Here is a 21,363-nt window from a genome sequence, read left to right on the forward strand (position 1 = left end):
TGGCCAAAGTCTCCTGGGTAAACCTGATCTGTACGCTCGATGTCTGCCTTTATTACATATGATCCAAGCCTGGAAATTCAGTCTAGTTTGGTGGATCCGTCTCTATTAATAGTAAATGGACGTCTCCTTGGGGAAATTCAGTGTAAAGCACATTCATTCCCAGAGACGTCACATCTGGAGCAGTAACCGTTCCATCACAATGGATTTGTTCGGGAAATGGGGCCTCACGCACCGGCTGTTACCAAACCCTAACCGCGGCTGACCAGACTGGCGCTGTCATCAGTCATGTGTTCAGTGCAGTTATCTGATGTCTCGCTGTCTGTCAGGGCTAATAACTTACTGCCAAAATGATTAGAGAATTTTTTTAAAAAAAAGGTGTTTCGGCCATTTTTTTTTTTATCTGTATCTGGGAAAGCTTAGTGACTACCAGTATATAAGATAAGAGATAAGATAATCCTTTAATAGTTCCACAGTGGGGAAATTTCAGCATATTACAGCAGCCTAGTAATACAGATACAGGATAATATACAGTAATATATTACAGACGTAAGACACACATATGCTGAGAAGAGAAGATATACTAGGAGTCCATAGCAGCTAAGGGACAGAAGAAGAAAGAAGGAAGACTTCAGGATCATTTAGTTCTCTGTGCGGAGTGATCTTCGCTTGGTCTGATGTAGATTATGCAGCCTGGTCGCGGTTGGGAGGAAGGACTTGCGATCGCTCCTTCTCACACTTGCGGTGAAGCAGACGGTCACTTACAGTACTGTCCAGTGCCATCAAGGTCTCATACATGGGGTGGGATTTGTTCTCCCACATGGAGGTCACCACAGACAGTATCCTTCTGTCACCCACCACCTGTACTGGGTCCAGGGGGCTCCCCAGGACAGAGCTGGCCCTTCTGATCAGCCTGTCAAGTCTGTTTCTGTCCCTGGTTGATATACTGCTCCCCCAGCAGGCCACACCGATAAAAATGGCTGAAGCAACCGCAGAGTTGAAAAAAAGCCTTAAGAAGTGGCCCCTGGACTCCGAAGGCCCTCAGCCTCCTGAGCAGGTAGTCTGCTGTGACCCTTTCTGTGCAGTGCACCCAGGTGATCAGCCAAGTCCATATGCCCTCCATTATAGCCCTGAAATGAGAGACATTGCCAGTCACCAATGATGCCAAAAGTTTTGAGGAGGAATGGACTTGACATTTTTGAGGCCCTAAGTGATGTCTGGTGATCTCCTCAATACTGTCTACTAGGTGCCCCCACACATATGGAATGGGATTAGTGTGGGGATCCCCTAATCCCTGGGGTCCCATTTGATTACTTGGTGGATAACGCCACCCCTGGTTTTGAGACCTCTTCTTCTCCCATATAGCAACATTGCTATACAGACTTATTTCCTGGGTCTTTCAAAAAACTGGGTACCATGCAAAATGGCTGCCAGTCCCCTATATGTCATCCATCCTGGACTCCGTAATGGCAAATCTTCCTATCTTATGCATCTATTAGTAAACACATTTTCATATGCTATGACTACACTAATGGACGAACAACAAGGACCCGGGGGTCTGTAGCAGGAGATCCACGCTCACTGGTGATGATGAGGATAAGGCACGAGCCAAAATTATGAAGCAAACTTTTTTTAATCGAAGTAGAAGAACAAGTCATCACAACGCGTTTTGGGCCAACAGGGCCCTTTTACAAGTGCAAATAGACAGGTCACGTCGGGCCAGACGGGCAGGCAAAAATTTTCAGCTAGCTTACCAAGCGTTCTGAAAGACAGACATTTTCTCCCAGGAAAGCTATGATGATCCATGTTGGTTGACACTCTGCGTTCCCCACATCAGATATAACAAAAACATTATAAACACAACAGAAGAGGACGATTTAAACATTTGAGGAAATCCACTTTAAAACGCGTGTGCGGCAGCTGGTGTCGGCACGCAGTGCGGTCACGACTGTTTGTATGTTTTTTTGTCTTCTCTTGTGGTTTGACGCCTTCCAGAGCAGAATCGGCCACTGTTGCTTTTGCGCCTTTTTGTCTCTAATGTTCCTCTTCTCACTTGTGGGTGTTGTGGTATTTTGCTTTGTGTGGTGTTTGTGTTTGTTGCTATGGGGACGACCAGACCAGTTGTGAGACTCACTGTTCTCGTTCATGGATGTGTTTGGGTTGCGTTGTTGTAGTAACAGCGAGGCGGGAAAATTTACAATGATTTTCGTTGTGTCCTCTTCCACCACTGACTGATTTGGGGCATGAGGCACTTGTTCCGTTGAATGGGTATTCTCCATCCTCTGGCACTGCTCACACAATGTCCGCAGTGATCTCTGCAGTCTGTGTAAATACTCGTATTGGTCCCTTCAACAAAGTCCATCATTATAAATATCAGAATAAACACAATTGTAGTGTAACACATAGAGGCTGGAACTAGAACTTCAGACATCATCAGAAGTTATAAAGAAATTGGAGTTTGGAGCTCAGTGAAATGTACAGTAGGAGTACAACACCCACGCTGTAGGGAGCGACTGGGTATTTCAAGAAGTTCTCCTCTATCTATAGAATCTGGCATGACTTGGTGATTGTTGGGCTCCAACCGATCCCGAGAATGGTGTTTGGTTCTCCAAACCTAGGCCTGCCCAATCCATTAATGGTCTATTGAAAGAGTCTGGCAGATTCTTGATCTCTACTACTCCCATAGAGTATGAATGCAGTCGTAGGGCACATGCTTGGCCTCCACCATGTTCTCAGAATTGGTGAAGACCCTACTGATCATTGTTATCTCTAGGGGGAGACCACTTTGAAACTTGGTACAATCTCTTTAATGATACAGCCTGATGTTGTGGGTATAGGAGTCTCACTTTCTAGTCATTCTCAATGGTGCTCCTTTTAGAGTAGCGAGGCACCTGCTCAGCCTGAAGTATTATCAGGAAGGGTTTGGTTCTTCGATGCTGGGCCTACTGGTCCATATATTCTTGATCTCTGGTGCTTCCATAGAGTATGAATGGAGTGGAAGGGCACATGCAATTCCATCGGGGTGGGAGAACGGGGCACCTGTTCTCGGGACTCTTCCAGTGGTTGGAAACCTATTGATCATGATGTTGGTTCCAATTGATAGTGGATCATTTAGAAGCTTGGTACAATCCCTTTAATGCTATATGCATAGTCTGGACGTAAGTATTATACTTTCTCATGGTTCTCTATGGTGCTCCCATAGCCTGTGAATGGAACAGTAGGGCACATGCTCGGCCTGCAGCTCCATTGCGGTGGGAGAACAGAACTCCTTTTGGTGACTGTTCCAATGGTTGGAACATCAACAATCATGACAATTCTTATTCTTTTGATAAAGAATCACTTCAAAACTTTCTGATCTCCTTAATGATCTAAGCATAGTGTGATGTTGTGGATGTAAGAGTCTCGCTTTCTTGCTCCTATTGAGTATGAACGTAGCAGCAAGGCACATGCTGGGCATGAAGTCCAAAGGGGCGGGAGGACTGAATTCCAATTCTTGGGATTGGTGATGGTCCCAGTTGTTGGAACCCCACTGATTATTACGCTAGTCTATTGAAAAGGGATCAATCAAAATTTGGTACAATCCCTTTAATGACCTATTCATAGTGTGATGTTGTAGATGTAGTCTTGTTATCTTCTCTGCCATGTACATTAATGTACTAGGGTGTCCTTCATCCCTTTTGCTGTCCTGGCTCTTGTACAATTCATAAAGCAGTAACTTTATCCCTCCCATTTTGAGAATTCCAAGACTTCTTCCGACTTGGCTCTGCCAAAATCCTGAGAGCTTAAGTATCTGTTCTATACCCGAGACGGCGAGAGACTTGTTGAAAATGCCGATCTCTCCACACGTTTTCCTCCGACTTCATTAAGGTACGAAATGTATGTCTATGGGGTCAAAAACGAGGCACAGATTTTACAGAATTCATCCATTTCCCCCCAAATCAGAAACCTACACTGATCAGTCATAACAGTAAAACCATTGTGTCAGTCACCCTTGTGCCACCAAAACTGGCATGGACTCCACATAGCCCTAAAGGTATCCAAAATTTTCACAAATGTATGCTACAGTAGCTCTTTCACAGGTCAGCCTTCATTCTTCACATGCATTTAATAGCCATGGACGTCTAAGACCCTTTCATCAGGTTCACGGTTCTCCTACCTTTTGGTAGGTACTAACCACTGCAAATCAGGAAGACTCTAGAAGATCCACCATTTTGGAGATGCCCTGACCCAGTCATTTAGTCATCACAATTTGGGCGTTGTTAAAGGGTTTGCCTGGAATTATTCTATGGCCATAAATAGCTCATCCGTGGGGACCGAGAACTACCACCCTCAAGGATCAGCAGTTTATGGCTGCGTCTCATCCCCGTACTATACAGTGCACAGAGCTGGAAGCAGACGGCTCTATATACTGTATAATAGCTGGACAACTTTACTACAGCTAAACTCCTACTGGTTCACCCCCACTAATCTATCCTAAAGATAGACCATTAAAAAAGGTCCCAGACAGCCCCTTCGATGTCACTCAAACACACAGAACCTTGACCATACTGCCTACTAGACATTGAAAGGCGCCATTGTCCCCAGATAATATTTTTCACTTCGCCTCGCACTAGTTTTGATGTTATGGCGGAGTTCCTAGAGTCGTCAATGCTATTTAGAAATTTTTGGGAATCTACTTCTAGAAAAACTGGTGATTAGTAAGACCATGGTCCCTTAACTTTCTCCCTACCTTCCCGATATGGAGCAAGGAATGCGTTGTTGTATCGCTATTAAAGCTAAGTGACCATTCCTGCCATGGTGGCCTTATTAGTGGTCACCCAGCAGTCCTATACATAGGAGCATTTCATTTGAGACAGAAAAGTTCTTTACAAAAATCTCAGAACAGTAGACTGGTTATCATACAAGGCTCACAAGTGACCACGACTAGACAGTAGAAACTCGCTGCCTGCTTAGTAACTTGTGGCTAAATAGTTTAAGCTTTTACGAAATCTGTAACAAATGTGGATTTTGAAGTTTGTCCAAAAACCCAGTTTTTTTTTCCCCCCGATAAACAAGATGATTATGTCCAGATCCAGCACGTGCTCTGACACGGTATGTATTATGTACACTCAGAGGGTGGTAGCTTACTACTTTGCCAGGTTATCGGCCGTGTCCCCATCACTATACCTATTGGCGCTCTCAATTTTATCCAATTTTTTACCTTTGTTGTAGCGGCACCGAGTGATCCAAGCCTGAGTTGAAGAATATGTGGTGGGTGAATATGTGTAAATATCTGTACGGATCTACACAATGTCCCTTTGATAAGGACAAGGCACTAGAAGTGCTGATACACTGGCAAAGAAGCAAGCTACCAAATAGTTCTCACATTTTTCTTCACTTCCCTTTTTAAGATAATCAAGTGGTTTTTCCCAATGACAATGCTAGTGGGGGAGGGGGGTACTGGCTCGTGTGAAGCGCTGCCTTGCTTATATATCATAGTCAGAATGGAGATTATAACAAGACCTGGGATCTGCTTTATATAATAACACATTGGCCCGCCATACGCGTTTCACATCCTGTTACTACAGGCCTGGCCACTTCCTCTGCACATTAACTCTTCACCTAAAACACATTTGCTACAAGCAATTCTGGACATAGAAGACAGGTGAGTCTTAGACCCTTATGGAGTGCACTGTTCAGGGACCAAGGGGTGCAGAGGTAGTGGTCACACTCTTGTTTCTGTGCGGGCCCAAATTCTCTGCTGTAATTATATTCATTACCAGAATGTTCTATCAATCGGGTGACCGGTCACTGCAGTTCTATGGCATGGGTGTGGTTGGCACTGGCACCCTCTGCAGGATCACTGTGTGTTTTTAGGGCCTGGCCGTATTTGACATTCGCAGACTCGATGGCCGTATTCACACCCAGCAGGGTTGTAGGTGATGGGACACCAGGGTGGAGGTTTAGATTCGGGAGTTGATGTTCTAATCTTTGGGCAGAGTGATTGTTTGCTGAGGTGTGGATCCAGTGCTCCGCTGCTCAAAGTATCCGTACTCCGCACTTCTACAGGAATCTATGGAGTCCACGTCATCTACTGCTTATATGGAGATAGGCTTGAGGCCATTCTACAAGGCATCTATAAGGGGTCAACAATACTTTTAACATATTTACATATATACTATGATATCTTTTTATATATGGCATTATTATACATCAGAATGTAACTCGGGATCAGTATGTACACAGTGACTGTACCAGCAGAATAGTGAGTGCAGCTCTGGAGTATAATACAGGATAAGTAATGTAATGTATGTACACAGTGACTGCACCAGCAGAATAGTGAGCGCAGCTCTGGAGTATAATACAGGATAAGTAATGTACTGTATGTACACAGTGACTGTACCAGCAGAATAGTGAGCGCAGCTCTGGGGTATAATACAGGATAAGTAATGTAATGTATGTACACAGTGACTGCACCAGCAGAATAGTGAGCGCAGCTCTGGGGTATAATATAGGATAAGTAATGTAATGTATGTACACAGTGACTGTACCAGCAGAATAGTGAGCGCAGCTCTGGGGTATAATACAGGATAAGTAATGTAATGTATGTACACAGTGACTGTACCAGCAGAATAGTGAGCGCAGCTCTGGAGTATAATACAGGATAAGTAATGTAATGTATGTACTTAGTGACTGCACCAGCAGAATAGTGAGCGCAGCTCTGGAGTATAATACAGGATAAGTAATGTAATGTATGTACACAGTGACTGCACCAGCAGAATAGTGAGCGCAGCTCTGGAGTATAATACAGGATAAGTAATGTAATATATGTACACAGTGACTGTACCAGCAGAATAGTGAGTGCAGCTCTGGAGTATAATACAGGATAAGTAATGTAATGTATGTACACAGTGACTGTACCAGCAGAATAGTGAGCGCAGCTCTGGAGTATAATACAGGATAAGTAATGTATATACACAGTGACTGTACCAGCAGAATAGTGAGCGCAGCTCTGGAGTATAATATAGGATAAGTAATGTAATGTATGTACACAGTGACTGCACCAGCAGAATAGTGAGCGCAGCTCTGGAGTATAATACAGGATAAGTAATGTAATGTATGTACACAGTGACTGCACCAGCAGAATAGTGAGCGCAGCTCTGGAGTATAATACAGGATAAGTAATGTACTGTATGTACACAGTGACTGTACCAGCAGAATAGTGAGCGCAGCTCTGGGGTATAATACAGGATAAGTAATGTAATGTATGTACACAGTGACTGCACCAGCAGAATAGTGAGCGCAGCTCTGGGGTATAATATAGGATAAGTAATGTAATGTATGTACACAGTGACTGTACCAGCAGAATAGTGAGCGCAGCTCTGGGGTATAATACAGGATAAGTAATGTAATGTATGTACACAGTGACTGTACCAGCAGAATAGTGAGCGCAGCTCTGGAGTATAATACAGGATAAGTAATGTAATGTATGTACTTAGTGACTGCACCAGCAGAATAGTGAGCGCAGCTCTGGAGTATAATACAGGATAAGTAATGTAATGTATGTACACAGTGACTGCACCAGCAGAATAGTGAGCGCAGCTCTGGAGTATAATACAGGATAAGTAATGTAATATATGTACACAGTGACTGTACCAGCAGAATAGTGAGTGCAGCTCTGGAGTATAATACAGGATAAGTAATGTAATGTATGTACACAGTGACTGTACCAGCAGAATAGTGAGCGCAGCTCTGGAGTATAATACAGGATAAGTAATGTATATACACAGTGACTGTACCAGCAGAATAGTGAGCGCAGCTCTGGAGTATAATACAGGATGTAACTCAGGATCAGTACAGTATAAGTAATGTAATGTATGTACACAGTGACTGCACCAGCAGAATAGTGAGTGTGGCTCTGGAGTATAATACAGGATAAGTAATATAATGTATGTACACAGTGACTGCACCAGCAGAATAGTGAGCGCAACTCTGGAGTATAATACAGGATGTAACTCAGGATCAATACAGGATAAGTAATGTATGCTCACATGAGCAATCAGTTACATTAAAGTTTCTGGATCAGACCTGGCAGCGGACAGTGATTACCTTCCAACAATTAGTCGCTGTCACCCTTGTAATCCTTCTGTAACTTGGCTGATGTTTCACGTAGGACTTTATGGTGTAATCTTCTCTAAAGCGCTTGTTTATCTTTAATAAAACTTGTTGCCGTTGCATCATCGCTGCAGGATCTGGGCAAGCGTGGACAGGCTGCGGTCTTGTTCCTTAGCAACTGCCTGGCTATCTCCTTCCCCATGACAGAATCTTGGCTGGTTTCCGAACAAGTGGTGGAAAAGTACTATGATGTCCCAAGTTGTGGAGGGACCTTGGTTCGTACATGACATTGTTTGCTTTGCTGTTAAGAAGCTGGAGCTGGAATGTGTGAGAGCAGAGCCGTCTGCAGAGGAAAGAGAACTGCACGTGCCAGCTTCTGCACCCTGCTATGCTCTATCTTAAAGGGATTGTCCAGGAGCAAAAAAACATGGCTGTTTTCTACCAGGAACAGCACCACTTCTGTCCATCGGTTGGGTCTAGTATTGCATCTCGGCTCCACTGATGTTACTTGGGGCAAAGATGCAACTCCGCACACAACTTGTCGATGGCAATGGCACTATTTTTGGAAGAAAGCAGCCATGTTTTTCTACTTCCGTATGATTCCCGTCGTGTGTTCGAAGATCGCCATTTCGCCTTGACGCCTTCGCTAATGTAAGTGAATAGAGTCAATGGGCCAGATTTATTATTGCTTGTATGCCAACTTTGTAGTTTGAGGCATTTTTTACGCAAATCTGGGGTTCTGCACAAAAAAATTGTGACATTTTTGTGCTGCCTTCACCACTTTCCCATAAAGGGGACATGGCGAGATCTGGCATAAATATTACTGGAAATCTACTACAGCTATGAACTGGTGTAGATTTCTCTTGCAGGGACACTTCGCTTATGAGGAGGTAGGAGTTGGCTCAGGGATTATGAAGGTTGGCGTTACAAACACTAGTCTTCATAAATCTGTCCCAATGTATGTGGGCTTTTTAATGTAACTATAATTAGGGCTTGTTCATATGGGGGGGCGGATTTTGGCACCAAGAGTAGCGCGGGAAGCGCGCGTGTCACTCTCGGGTCAAAACCCCCCTGCCACGACCATCGCGGTCGCGGATTCCCCCTCCGGAGCCGGCTCAAATGAATGGGCCGACTCCGGAGGTTGCTGCTGCTAGCCGGAAGCGCCGTGGAATCCGCCTGAAGAAAGGGCAGCTCGCTTCTTTTTTCCGCTAGTGGCAAAAAGAAGCCTGGCGGTCTCCATAGACCTCCTTGTCCCCATGTGAACTAGCCCTAAATCGCAGTATCCTTTGAGCTACAATTCGTCTCTTAGATATTTGGTTGTGCGACAGGAGTCTTAGCCAGAATCAACAAGAAACTATTTACCATATGCAGTTGGAAACCATGTCTATTTTCCACCTCCGTAGACTCTTAGTTCTTCGGTGTTAGCCCAAGAGCTCTTCAACAAGTTATAGATGGGGGAGTTTTAGGCTACAGCTTCATGCAACTATGGTTGCGCAACCAACGATTGCCGTGTCATTCTGCAACTTCTTCACTAATCTAAGTAAATAGAGTTGCACTGTGATCCTGAGGGAGTTGCAATTGTGACTGAGTCACAAAACAGTCAAGGACTACTGGATTTCTTTGCGACTAAGGGTCACTTGCATTAGTGACCTAGCCTTATGAGAGTCCTTACTTACTGCCCTGTAATGAGATAATAGAATTGGCATAGGATTATCTTGTTGACACCCTTCTTACAAGAGTCTGTTGGAGCTCATTTTGACAGTAGCAAGGCATACAGGCATGAGGCACTGCGTACCTTGCTGTTTTTTAGTCGTCTAATGAATAGGACAGATTGTATTCTTATCTAGAAAAAAAAACAGTATTCACCCCGCATCTTGAAGGCAATCGGTGCCTTTTAATCTCTGTGCAGTAAACTTGGAACATGTCCCCGGCATGATGTGATCACCGCAGACGGCGTATTTATACAGTGCTCTGGCTTGTTATCAGTAATTACAGTAATAGAGGAATGCTGAGTCGGGGGTTATCGAGGGAACTTTTTATTAGGTTACAAAGTTTCTGCCAATAGAACCTGACCCCTCGGCCATAATAATTCTAAAGGGCCAGACTGCAATCCCATTATGGGGCTTATGATTATACGCTGTTCATTCACCACATGGGATGCTGTAAATTATAGCAGTGCAAGGCTGCTTACTGATATTCACAGTAGCGATGTGCCATACGGGTAACTGCAATGGACTCATTGGAGAATTTACTATGACTGACGTCGAAAGCTACTGCAATTGTGGAGGAGCCAGAGGCTCCGGTTTCCTGTGTGCCAGATTTGAAATCTATGCCAGTAACCCTTGGTTCACATCTGCGTTTGGTAATCCACATGGGGATCCCTCGAACAGAATACCGAAGGCACTGGTAAGCGGTGTGCAGTGAAAGCACACGGACCCCATAGACTATAATGGAGTCCGTGTGCTTTCCTCGAGTTACCCGCACGAATGATGTGGACATGAAAGTAGATCACAAAGTATTTTCATGTCTGCATGATCCCGAACGGATTACCAACGCAGATGTGAACGAGACCTTAGGGACTAATGCAGATCTTGTGCGTTATAGTAAACAGGTGGCGACGTCCCCACCAACATCCTCTTCCATTTTGCCCCTCCAGCTTTCCCTCTCTGACTAGCCACAAATGCGCGGGTAAACCGGCTGCAGAATTCATGGCAAGATCTAGCAGGGCACTTATTTATCTTTAACATCCTGCTTCAGTCTTTGCATCCTGGGAGGCAGACGGAGGGTGGAGTCTGTCACAAAATCCGAGTGAAATTCCACCAAGTGAATATACCCATAAGGCTGAAACTGTTTATAACACCAGTTTTCCATCAGTGTTTTTTAATGTCCAGTCTGTCATCTGTTTTTGTTTTTAAATTGATTGGTTGTCTTTAGTTTTTTTTTTTTTTTTTTTTCCTAACCCACTACTTCGTAACGTCAGTGTAACCGATACATTAGCCGAAGAATAGAAGTTAGAAGCTGTCGCGTAGACTTGTATTAGGCCCAACAGGCCAGAAAAATGGACAAATAGGACGTTCTATCAGTTAAAAAACAAAACAAAAAAAAACCCCACGTATTTATCCATTCACTTCCATTGTTCTAAACACGCATGTTAAAAGAACGTCCATTACATATGTTTTTCAAGCATGAGACCTGCAGAAAAAAACCTGATGCATTACCATAGCGTTCTTTGCTGCGTATCGCTACATGGGGCCTTAACCTTAAACATATTTACTTTATTTTAGATTTTTATGATTTTTTTTTTTTTTTCTATTTTCACATAAAGATTTCAGTCCACAAGTCGCTGTATGTTGTAGCTCACCGTTGCGGCTTCCGTGTAACACAAACAGGACATGATGAGGGAGTTTCCTGTGGGTTGTGAATTTCCGGACTTTACAGAGGGTGAAGAGTTCAGTTAACTATGGGTTACGTAAAATCTTGAAATGAGAAATTGCATGCTGCAGAAATATGCACAAGATCCATGAGAAGTAGTTCTAGGTGTGGGGCACGTAGCTTGTATTCCAGGAACTTTTATGAATGTTGTTGATATGAAATTGTAGAATGAAAAACGGATCTTCACTGCTGCAAAAAGTAGAGATTCCACTGGCCATTTTTTCGTGTAATGTTTGATTTGATAAGTATGATGTGGTCCCGGCAGACGGACTTTATAATCACGTTAGTCCTTATAGGGGTTGTTCACTTTCAGATCAATATTGAGAGACAAATATTATTGTTTGTATAAAGTTGTGCGATCGTCTTATATGGGGGTGTCAGGAGCTAAAAGGGGGTTGAAGAAGGAAGTAAATGTTGTATTTTAATAATCCGAATTGTTTGCTTGGGGAAGATAACGTTCAGCTAGTAGCTAGGCTTGAGCCGATCTAGAGATTTCAGGATCGATTTCAAAATCCGATTTCCGATCCTTTTCCAGCCGATCCCGATCGTGAAATTTGCTCGATTGGGATCCGATCCTTCCCAATCTCGATTGCTCAACCCTAGTCCATGCTTCTCTAAGGGAAAAGTCACTTTTGGGGTTGAGCTGATCTTGAGATTTCGAAATACGATTTCCGATCATTTTACTACCGATCATGAGGTTTGCTCGATCGCCGATCGAGATCCGATCTTTCCTGATCGTTCAACTCTACTAGTAGCTCATCGTTCTCTCCCTACTGAAAACGCGTCTAAGTTTTTCATGCATGTGAATACAGGTTAAGTCTGGAGGAATAGCTTGTCATTGAGTGAAATTGGTAGAGATGGCAATCCTTTTGTCTTTGAGCCTCTGGAAAGCTATAGATGGTCTGATGCTTCTCACCAATCTTCTGTATTATCTGTTCATGCTTGCACCAATTACATTTCACTAGTATAAGGGCTACGTACCATATATTAGGTATATGAGCAATTAACAAATCCATCGTATTTCTATGAAACTGCCCTGCTTATAAGTCTTCATTTTTTTCCCCTTCTTGAATCTGACTTCACCCATTTTTTTCATGTTCTTAAAACTTTGCAGTTTAAGTTTAGACTTGGGTTTCACGTTCTTCTCCTTGTTTTATTCTCAGAGACCCAAACCACCAACCACTAAAATGGCAAACAAAGGACCTTCATACGGACTGAGCAGGGAAGTCCAGATGAAGATTGATCAGAAGTATGATCAAACGTTGGAGAACACCCTTGTGCAGTGGATAGTCAACCAGGTCTCTATTGATGCGGGACGTCCCGAAGAAGCAGGGAAGGCTGGTTTCCAGAAGTGGCTAAAAGATGGCACTGTGAGTACAAGGGCTTTGGTTGCTGCTTTAAGTCATAAAGGTTTGATCTAAAATCTTGGAATACGTCATCTAGAGACCCGCTCTCCAGAACTACTGCCAAGCTCTTAGCATTCACAATGGCGTTAAAGAAAGTTGTAGAGCCAAAGATTCTGTTCCATAATTTGCTGTGACAAGGTCTGGAGTTTACAATCCTCGTATACACAGATTCCAAAGAATGAAATATCACGTAAATCTAAAAAGTTTTGAATGAAGAGTTGCTGCTTTAATTTAAAGGGAAACTTCAGTGTTTTTTAGTTTCTCCATATATTGTCTGAAATACCATCCCCTCAAAAGTGATAGTTGTCTACTCATGGAATCTTTCCTTATCCTGCTCCTTATCTGCTTCATTAAGTCACTTGAAAGGATGACCTGTTTTTTCTAGAATGGGTTGCTGTGCAAACAGAAGTTCTATCTGCTGTCTACAGATACTATTGAGACGCCATGTTATCTCTGATTCATCAGTATTGACCTCTGTCCTTCTGCCCTACCTCATCTGTCAAAATGCCTCCGTGTTACTCACATAATCTGCTCCCTATAGCCCCCCCCCCCTTCTCTCAGATACAGCCTATATGGCACTGTTTTCCTATTTACATCTTAGGGAACAGATTTGCAAATTTTTCCCATAATCCCCCAGTGGAGTTAAAAAGGCTTTTTGTGAGACTCCATACACCTGAGGAGGTGATCTCTCCTTAGGGAGCGATATTATCCCCAGAACCTGGTCTAGAAGTCTCTCATCTCTGGCAAATCAATTTTCCCTATGCTGTGCTGAAGAGATCCAACCAGATCGAAACGCAGCTGTCCACAGCTGGGATATTGATTTGGCTAAATCCTGCATCATGCAACAAAGGCTTGTTGAAAAGGTCAGGCATGATGTTCAAGGGAGCTACTCATAGAGGGCAGCAAACAGGAGCACTGTTTTCCTATTTACATCTAGGGAAACAATTTGCATATTTTTCCCATAATCCCCCCCAGTGGAGCTAAAAGGTTTTTTGTAAGACTCCATACGCCTAAGAAGGTGATCTCTCCTTAGGGAGTGATATTCTCCCCAGATACAGCCTATAGTTTCTCATTCTCAAACAGTCACATCACCATGGCTCCATTACCCCCTAGTGCTATCATCCTCAGTCTATGATCCTGGAAGGTCCATTTTAGGATTGGATCTGCACTCTTTTGCAGAAGCAGTAACTAAAAAAGGGTACGGGTATTAGACATGGGTGGAGCCATCAGAAATAGCATATTTTGAATCTACTTAAAGGCTGAGTTCACATGGAGGGGCGGTATAGCAGGTTGTGGCACCAAGAGTGATGCGGGGACCCGCGTCACTCTCGGTCAACACCCGACTGTCGTGGTTTCCCCCTCCCCTGTGAGGGGGTGGATTATGATGTGGATTATGACGTGTGAATGGGCCCAAAGACTACCTTGCATACCTTACCATACCCCCCAAAAAATAAATAAATTGGAGTGCAGATCACAAAATTTTTGTCAGACTCTTAAACATATTTATTTCTTCTCATTTCTTTAGATACTTTGCCACCTGATCAACTCCCTCGCTCCCAACTCTGTTGCCAAAATCCAGTCCTCCACAATGGCTTTCAAACAAATGGAGCAGGTGTCTCAGTTCCTGAAGGCCTGTGAAAGATACGGCATCGCAGCTACCGACTTGTTCCAGACAGTTGACTTGTGGGAAGGTATGGAAGACATTTTGTTAATGTCACATGGTTAACTCTGTTATTTGTGTGCTGGGTTAATACAGAGTTGTACCTAAAGGGGATCGTGTCACCGGAAATTTACCTATTTTAAACCTTGTTTTTAGGTTAAACCTACTTGGAGAATTTTTTTTTTAATTTCCTTACATTTTCCATGTTAATATCTGTGTTTTAACAAAACGATGTCCTGCAACTTTCGCTGGGCCACTAAGCTTAATAATAGATAGAAACTTGCCAATTCTGTAGGGAGTTTCTTTGCCGCAATCCTCTAATTTACATAACACAGGATTACAATACTGTCCATAATCATGGACCGAAAACACTATACGAAATTGGTGTATTGTACTGGTTTTCACTTTGGTTTTCACGTGACGTTGAACTTTTTGAATCTGGTTTCTGTGCTGAAAAGACTGATTTGTAGAAATGACCGTAGATGATGGCCACCATCAATATAGTATATGCGCAAAATGTGCAAAGGCAGCGCACGGGTGATGGAAGGATTATCGAGTGCTAGTTCTGTGTAGGGCGGACCACCTCCCTACCCGATGGTTGTAGATACACAAAGGAGAATAAAACTGCACTCCGGTAAGTTATGCTCCATTAGTGCAACTTTTTGGGTGTTTCACCCTTCATCAGGTACTTAAAGATATATAGTTACATAGTAGATGAGGTTGGATGAAGACAACAGTCCATCAAGTTCAACCTATAACCCTACAGTACTCTACAGTCTTGTTCCAGAGGAAGGCAAAAAAAACCATACTTTCAGGGGAAAAAAAATTGCTTCCTGACTCAAATTTATAAAAAATTTTCTTCTTCTTCTTCACCACAGGAAAGGACATGGCCAGTGTTCAGCGGACCCTGATGAACTTGGGTGGCTTGGCGGTTACAAAGAATGACGGTCATTTCTGTGGAGATCCCAACTGGTTCCCTAAGTGAGTGCTTTAAGAGTAATGAAGTGTCGTATAGTCAGATTTGTAGCTACTGACCACACACAGAGCCTTGTCTGGGTATCCATTAGTGTAAGGTGTAATCCCAGACATCCTTTACTTTGTATGTTTCTATAGGTGAGGCAAGAGGTGAAGACAACGTGGTGTTTACTAGGGGAACAGGGTTCTATAGGGGCCTTTTTTTCTCTGTATACAGGGGGCAACAAATGGGAACATCAGACCACATTATTTCAATACTAAAATGTTATGCTGCAATGCATTGTGAGAGACGAAAAAATTCATCAGAACCTCCTCATTATGCATCTTGCCCAGCGTTCTGCACATTTTTAATGGTAGCACTAGAGCTATCCGAAGTACCGTGCTCACCTATCTCCAGACCTCCTATAAAAATGAATGGGTCAGAATGCAGCTGCCCAAACGTTGCTCCATTCAGGATAGGAGATGGAAATTCACCATTTTCTTGATCAGTTGGGGTCTGTGTGGTTGAACCCCCACCTATCTAAAAAATTATGCCCTATCCTATGGGGAATAACTTACATTGTGGGAAAACTCATTTAAGATTTCTCCCAAAGTCCCCTTGCATGTCCAGGCATGTATGTGTTCCCAATAGTAAGAGGGCAGAAAACCATTGTTAGGCCCGGTTCACATCTACATTTGGGGATTCCGTTCCCCCCCCTCCGCATGAAAATTTTCTCTCCACGTTTTTCATGCGGAAATAAGGTTGAGTGATTGGGATCGGAAAAGATTGGATTCTGATCGCGGCTCGAGTAAATTTCACGATCGTGATCAGAATTCCGATCCCGATCTTTTCCAGTGGGATCGAGGTCGGAGGTTCTCTCAAGACCAGCTCAACCCTAAAAGTGACTTTCCCCATAGAGAAGCATTGACTAGGGATGAGGGATCAGAAAAGATCGGATTCCGATCGGCAATCAAGAAAAATTCACGATTGCGATCGACTGGAAAATTATCAGAAAATGGATTTTAAAGTCGATCCTGAAATCTCAAGATCGGCTCAACCCTATGCGAAAACTACATGGACCCCATTATAGTCTGAGGTCCAAGGATTTCCTAAGGTAACCGCTTTTTTATGCGGATTAGATATCTGTTCAGGGGGGGGGTCCCCAAGTGGACCCTGAATTGAAACCCATACGTAGATGTGAACCAGGCCTTAGAAGCTCTGCCCGTATCTGGTCTTACTTAAAATATGCAAGCATCAGCAATATTGAAATCCAACATGCCCAAACCTTCTTGCCTTCAAGAGTGCAAACTTGCTCCTACACATTAGTTAGATGGGTCAATGTTTTCCAGGTGAGCACACTGTATCTTAATATCGGAGGACGTTAATCCAGTTCTTTTCTTGAAGATTGATACCAACTCTCCATTGACTTAACTCTCTCCACGTTCCTTTAGGAAATCTTTAGAAAACAGACGTGAATTTTCCCAAGATAAATTAAAAGAAGGACAAAGCGTCATCGGTCTACAGATGGGAACCAACAAAGGAGCCTCCCAGTCCGGAATGACCGGCTACGGCATGCCAAGACAAATCCTCTGACCGACCAAATCTCCAGAAACACCTGACCAGATTATCAAGCAGATCATCCACTCATCTCCTAGGTCTTCTCTTTATCTCTGATCTCTCTTTCCTCTTGGGACATTACCCTTCCCTAGTCTTTGGTATCCAACAACCTGTAGCCTCTGTATGTGGTCCCATATATTCCCCCCCCCCCTCCCATTTTGCAACGTTTTTAGGGAAACTCGGGAAGTATTTAATTTGTCAATGTCTAGGAATTAAATGATTTAGTGTCTTTTTTTTCGAAGGTGCAACGCCTTAACATTCCACCAATGTCTGCTATGTTGTTGATTGTATATTCGTGACCAAAGTCAAGTGGATTGTTTTCTTTTCTAATCTTGGTTCTCCTGATCCTGTGGTTAGTGAGATCTTCTGTAGAGTATAGCCGCCTCCACTAGGCTTCATGTTGATCAAACTAATAGTGCAAAAGGGAACGCAACTCCGAAGCGGCTCTTTATAGTCTACGCCGAGTGACTGGGGTGGGACCTGAGAATCCTCTGGCTCTGCTCTCTGCATCCGATACTGTTATATATATATTTCTGATCCAAATAAAGACCAATCTATGTTTATAAATTTGAGTCGTCTTGGTCATGATCTGTAGGTGTCTAACTATGTATTGCTTTAAAAGAACAGACTATTCAAGTTGGAGAACCTGAAAAATGTCCTCATAAATCCATAGTAGTGGGTACAAAATACAATACAATAAGTATCAAGAAAGGTAATGTATTCAATGACATCCTGTATTATACTCCAGAGCGTCAACCACCGTTCTGTTGTTGCACAGCTTTAGATGCTACTTCCAGCTCTGCACTATAATACAGGATCAGTAATATATGTACACAGTGACTGCACCAGCAGAATAGTGAGCGCAGCTCTGGGGTATAATACAGGATAAGTAATGTAATGTATGTACACAGTGACTGCACCAGCAGAATAGTGAGCGCAGCTCTGGAGTATAATACAGGATAAGTAATGTAATGCATGTACACAGTGACTGTACCAGCAGAATAGTGAGTGCAGCTCTGGAGTACAATACAGGATAAGTAATGTATGTACACAGTGACTGCACCAGCAGAATAGTGAGTGCAGCTCTGGAGTATAATACAGGATGTAACTCAGGATCAGTACAGGATAAGTAATGTAATGTATGTACACAGTGACTGTACCAGCAGAATAGTGAGTGCAGCTCTGGAGTATGAGAGGATAAGTAATGTAATGTATGTACACAGTGACTGTACCAGCAGAATAGTGAGTGCAGCTCTGGAGTATAAGAGAGGATAAGTAATGTAATGCATGTACACAGTGACTGTACCAGCAGAATAGTGAGCTCAGCTCTGGAGTATAATACAGGATAAGTAATGTATGTACACTGACTGTTCCAGCAGAATAGTGAGTGCAGCTCTGGAGTATAATACAGGATAAGTAATGTAATGTATGTACACAGTGACTGTACCAGCAGAATAGTGAGTGCAGCTCTGGAGTATAATACAGGATGTAACTCAGGATCAGTACAGGATAAGTAATGTAATGTATGTAGACAGTGACTCAGCTTTTTCTTTATATTAGCAAAGCCATTAGGTTTTTTATGTGATGCTAATTTTTCTGACAGCTATCTCTACCAGCCCCAGTGAACAAGTACACACAACTAAGTCGATCATCCATATGTTCTTAATATATAGAAGATATCCCCCTCAGGCAGCTTTCCGCTCTATGGAGAATCCTTCTCTTCCCTAACATCTGCCATCAGAAGTTGGGAGATTCCCATATACATTGGGGGATTGGTCAACACTAGAATCCTCTGTGTGTGGCCAGTTTATAATAAGCTTGACCTCAGATACTGCTGACCATTATAGTAAAAATGTTCTGAATAAGAAAGGAATAGCAGAGTCGCATTTATCGTACGTGGTAAAACATATGGCGCCACTAAGAGGGCAATCTCCACGCCAAGAAACATATTCTGGAATTCAGAATATTTACTGAATTTCGCCATAGAAACAAAAACAATTAAAGGGATTGCTGGGGCTCGGAGATAAACGAAGCAGGCTGCAGAGGGCCGGGGCCCCGGAGTTTGCTGTTTGAACAGATGTGAGCAGCTGGGGAATAACATAGCACAGCTGGAGACCTAGGCAGGACATACAGACATTAACTACTGTTCTGCCAGCTGGAAGGGAGTCATTTATACAAGACTGCTCCTTAACCTATTAATGACTAAGGCTGGGTTCACATCTGTTCTGAGAGTCCGCCCAGGCGCAGATCTATCGAAAACCATCAAATGAGAGTCCTACAAGCCTGACTTATTGGGTGATTTCAGTAATAAAGAACAGACATTTGACAGACCCCATGGGGGCCCTCGGACTCTTTTGGTGGTCACTAGTGATGAGCAGGTAGTATTCGATGGAATACCTCGCTCCCATAGGAATGCGTGCAAGCGGCCGAACACCAAGGGGTTAAGCGCATCACCTTCACAAACATCAGTGACACAATCGAGGGTTCTCTGGAGCTCACCGAATCCTGTAATAAGTCGCTGCCGGAAATGTCTTCCCTCCTGGATATTCCACCATCACCGGTGAGTCCTATTATTGAAAAGGAGAACGAACAGCAGCAACTCAGCCATAAAGTGTAGGCAGACCACATAAAGTTACATAGAGGGGTAGTCACCCAGTGCTGAAAAGTCACCAATACTCTGCTGACGCCATACCTGCGGCATCCAGACCTCTTCTGGTATTACATGGCACAGGTTTCCAAGGCTGAGTAGTTCCATGCAAGCCATACGTTGCCAAGTGTCGGATGAAGAAGTGGAAACTTGTCCTGTGCAGTGACCAATCACATTCCTCTATCTGGTGATTTGACGAACGAGTCTGGTTTGGTTAATGCCGGGAGAACGTTACTTCTTGACAACGTTATACCCACTGTACAGTATGGTGGCGGAGGAGGTAATGCTGTGAGGTTGTATCTAAGGGTTTGGCCTAGGTCCCTTAGTTCTGAGGAGAGGAAATCTTAATGCTTCAGTATACTGAGACATTTTGAACAACTGTATACTTCCAAGCAAGGCTGAGGAGTCAGAGTCTGTTTTGGAAAAAAGTTACGAATCCTGGCATCAAAATAAAGTGGTGTTTCTATTACCTCATTACTGATAGTGTATAATTATTTAGAGCCGCGGCTTCTTACGTAGTGTATTTACTTTCCAGTGCTGGCTTTTACCTAAATTTGAGGCGCTTTGCAGATTCTGTCTGACCACCCCCAGACTCTCACTTTGTGCTCAGTGTGAACCTGCTCTCATCTGTGGACAGAATGGGGCACCAATGTCTGACCTGCCAATTTTGGTGTTCTCCTGTGAATGACCATGAAGCTTCTGTTGGGTTGTGAGCCATAGGTCGGGAGATGTTCAGGCTATCAGGCCTTTATACCACCCTAGACTCTGTTTCTTACAGTTGGGTCAGTAGCCCACCAAAGATCATTGGTAAAGTTCTTCCTCTTCCTCCTTGTTCAAAGGTGCAGATCCTGGTCCTGCTGCTGGGCCCTTCTACAGTCCGGTCCGGCTCTCCATGTAATAGCTTGTGTCCTGGTCTCTGCTCCACACTCTCAACATGGTTGCTCGTCACTTTAAATTACCTTGCAATGTCACGTCTACACAGTCCAGTCACATTAATGTGACCCCCTGTCAAAATCCAGAATAACCCCCTTTGGTAGAGCGGACTGCTGCGAGACATGCAGGAAGAGAGGGGATGTTGTGATGATGGTCACTGGGATGTTGAGCCATGCCGACTCCAGTGCCGTGGCCAGCTGCGCTAGGTTACACGGTTGACCATCCATGGCGTGAACAACCTAATCGAGGTGGTCCCACAGATTCTCAATTGGGTTCAAGTCCGGGGAATTTTCTGGCCAAGGGAGTACGGTAAACTCATCCTGATGCTTCTCAAACCAAGCATGTACACTGCAAGCTTTATGACACGTCGCATTGTCCTGCTGGTAGATGCCATCATCCTGAGGAAAAACAATTCTCATGTAGGGGTGAACATGGTCCACAAGGATAGATGCATACTTGTGTTGATCCATCATGCCTTCCACAATGATGATTGCACCCAGATGGCTGATGACACGTGCCTTCTGCGATTGGTTATGTAACATTGACGTCAAAAGTAGGCGGTGGTCACATTAATATGACTGGACTGTGTATTAACGTTCTATCCTGGGCTACCTTTACAACC

The 21,363-nt window shown here is 43.6% G+C and overlaps 1 protein-coding gene across 1 annotated transcript in view; it reads left to right on the top strand.

Moving 5' to 3' along the window:
- TAGLN2 (transgelin 2) overlaps nucleotides 1–17,728 on the top strand; it is a 29,996-nt gene extending 12,268 nt beyond the window's left edge. The window contains exons 2-5 of the mRNA XM_075283286.1: nucleotides 12,687–12,893; nucleotides 14,455–14,620; nucleotides 15,468–15,570; nucleotides 16,996–17,728. Coding sequence (XP_075139387.1) covers nucleotides 12,711–12,893; nucleotides 14,455–14,620; nucleotides 15,468–15,570; nucleotides 16,996–17,137 — 594 coding nt within the window. The 5' untranslated portion in view covers nucleotides 12,687–12,710 and the 3' untranslated portion in view covers nucleotides 17,138–17,728. The remainder of the gene's footprint in view (nucleotides 1–12,686; nucleotides 12,894–14,454; nucleotides 14,621–15,467; nucleotides 15,571–16,995) is intronic.
- The last annotated feature ends 3,635 nt before the right edge of the window (nucleotides 17,729–21,363 follow it).

This window comes from Leptodactylus fuscus, chromosome 7 (assembly GCF_031893055.1).
Source record: "Leptodactylus fuscus isolate aLepFus1 chromosome 7, aLepFus1.hap2, whole genome shotgun sequence".
Taxonomy (NCBI): domain Eukaryota; kingdom Metazoa; phylum Chordata; class Amphibia; order Anura; family Leptodactylidae; genus Leptodactylus; species Leptodactylus fuscus.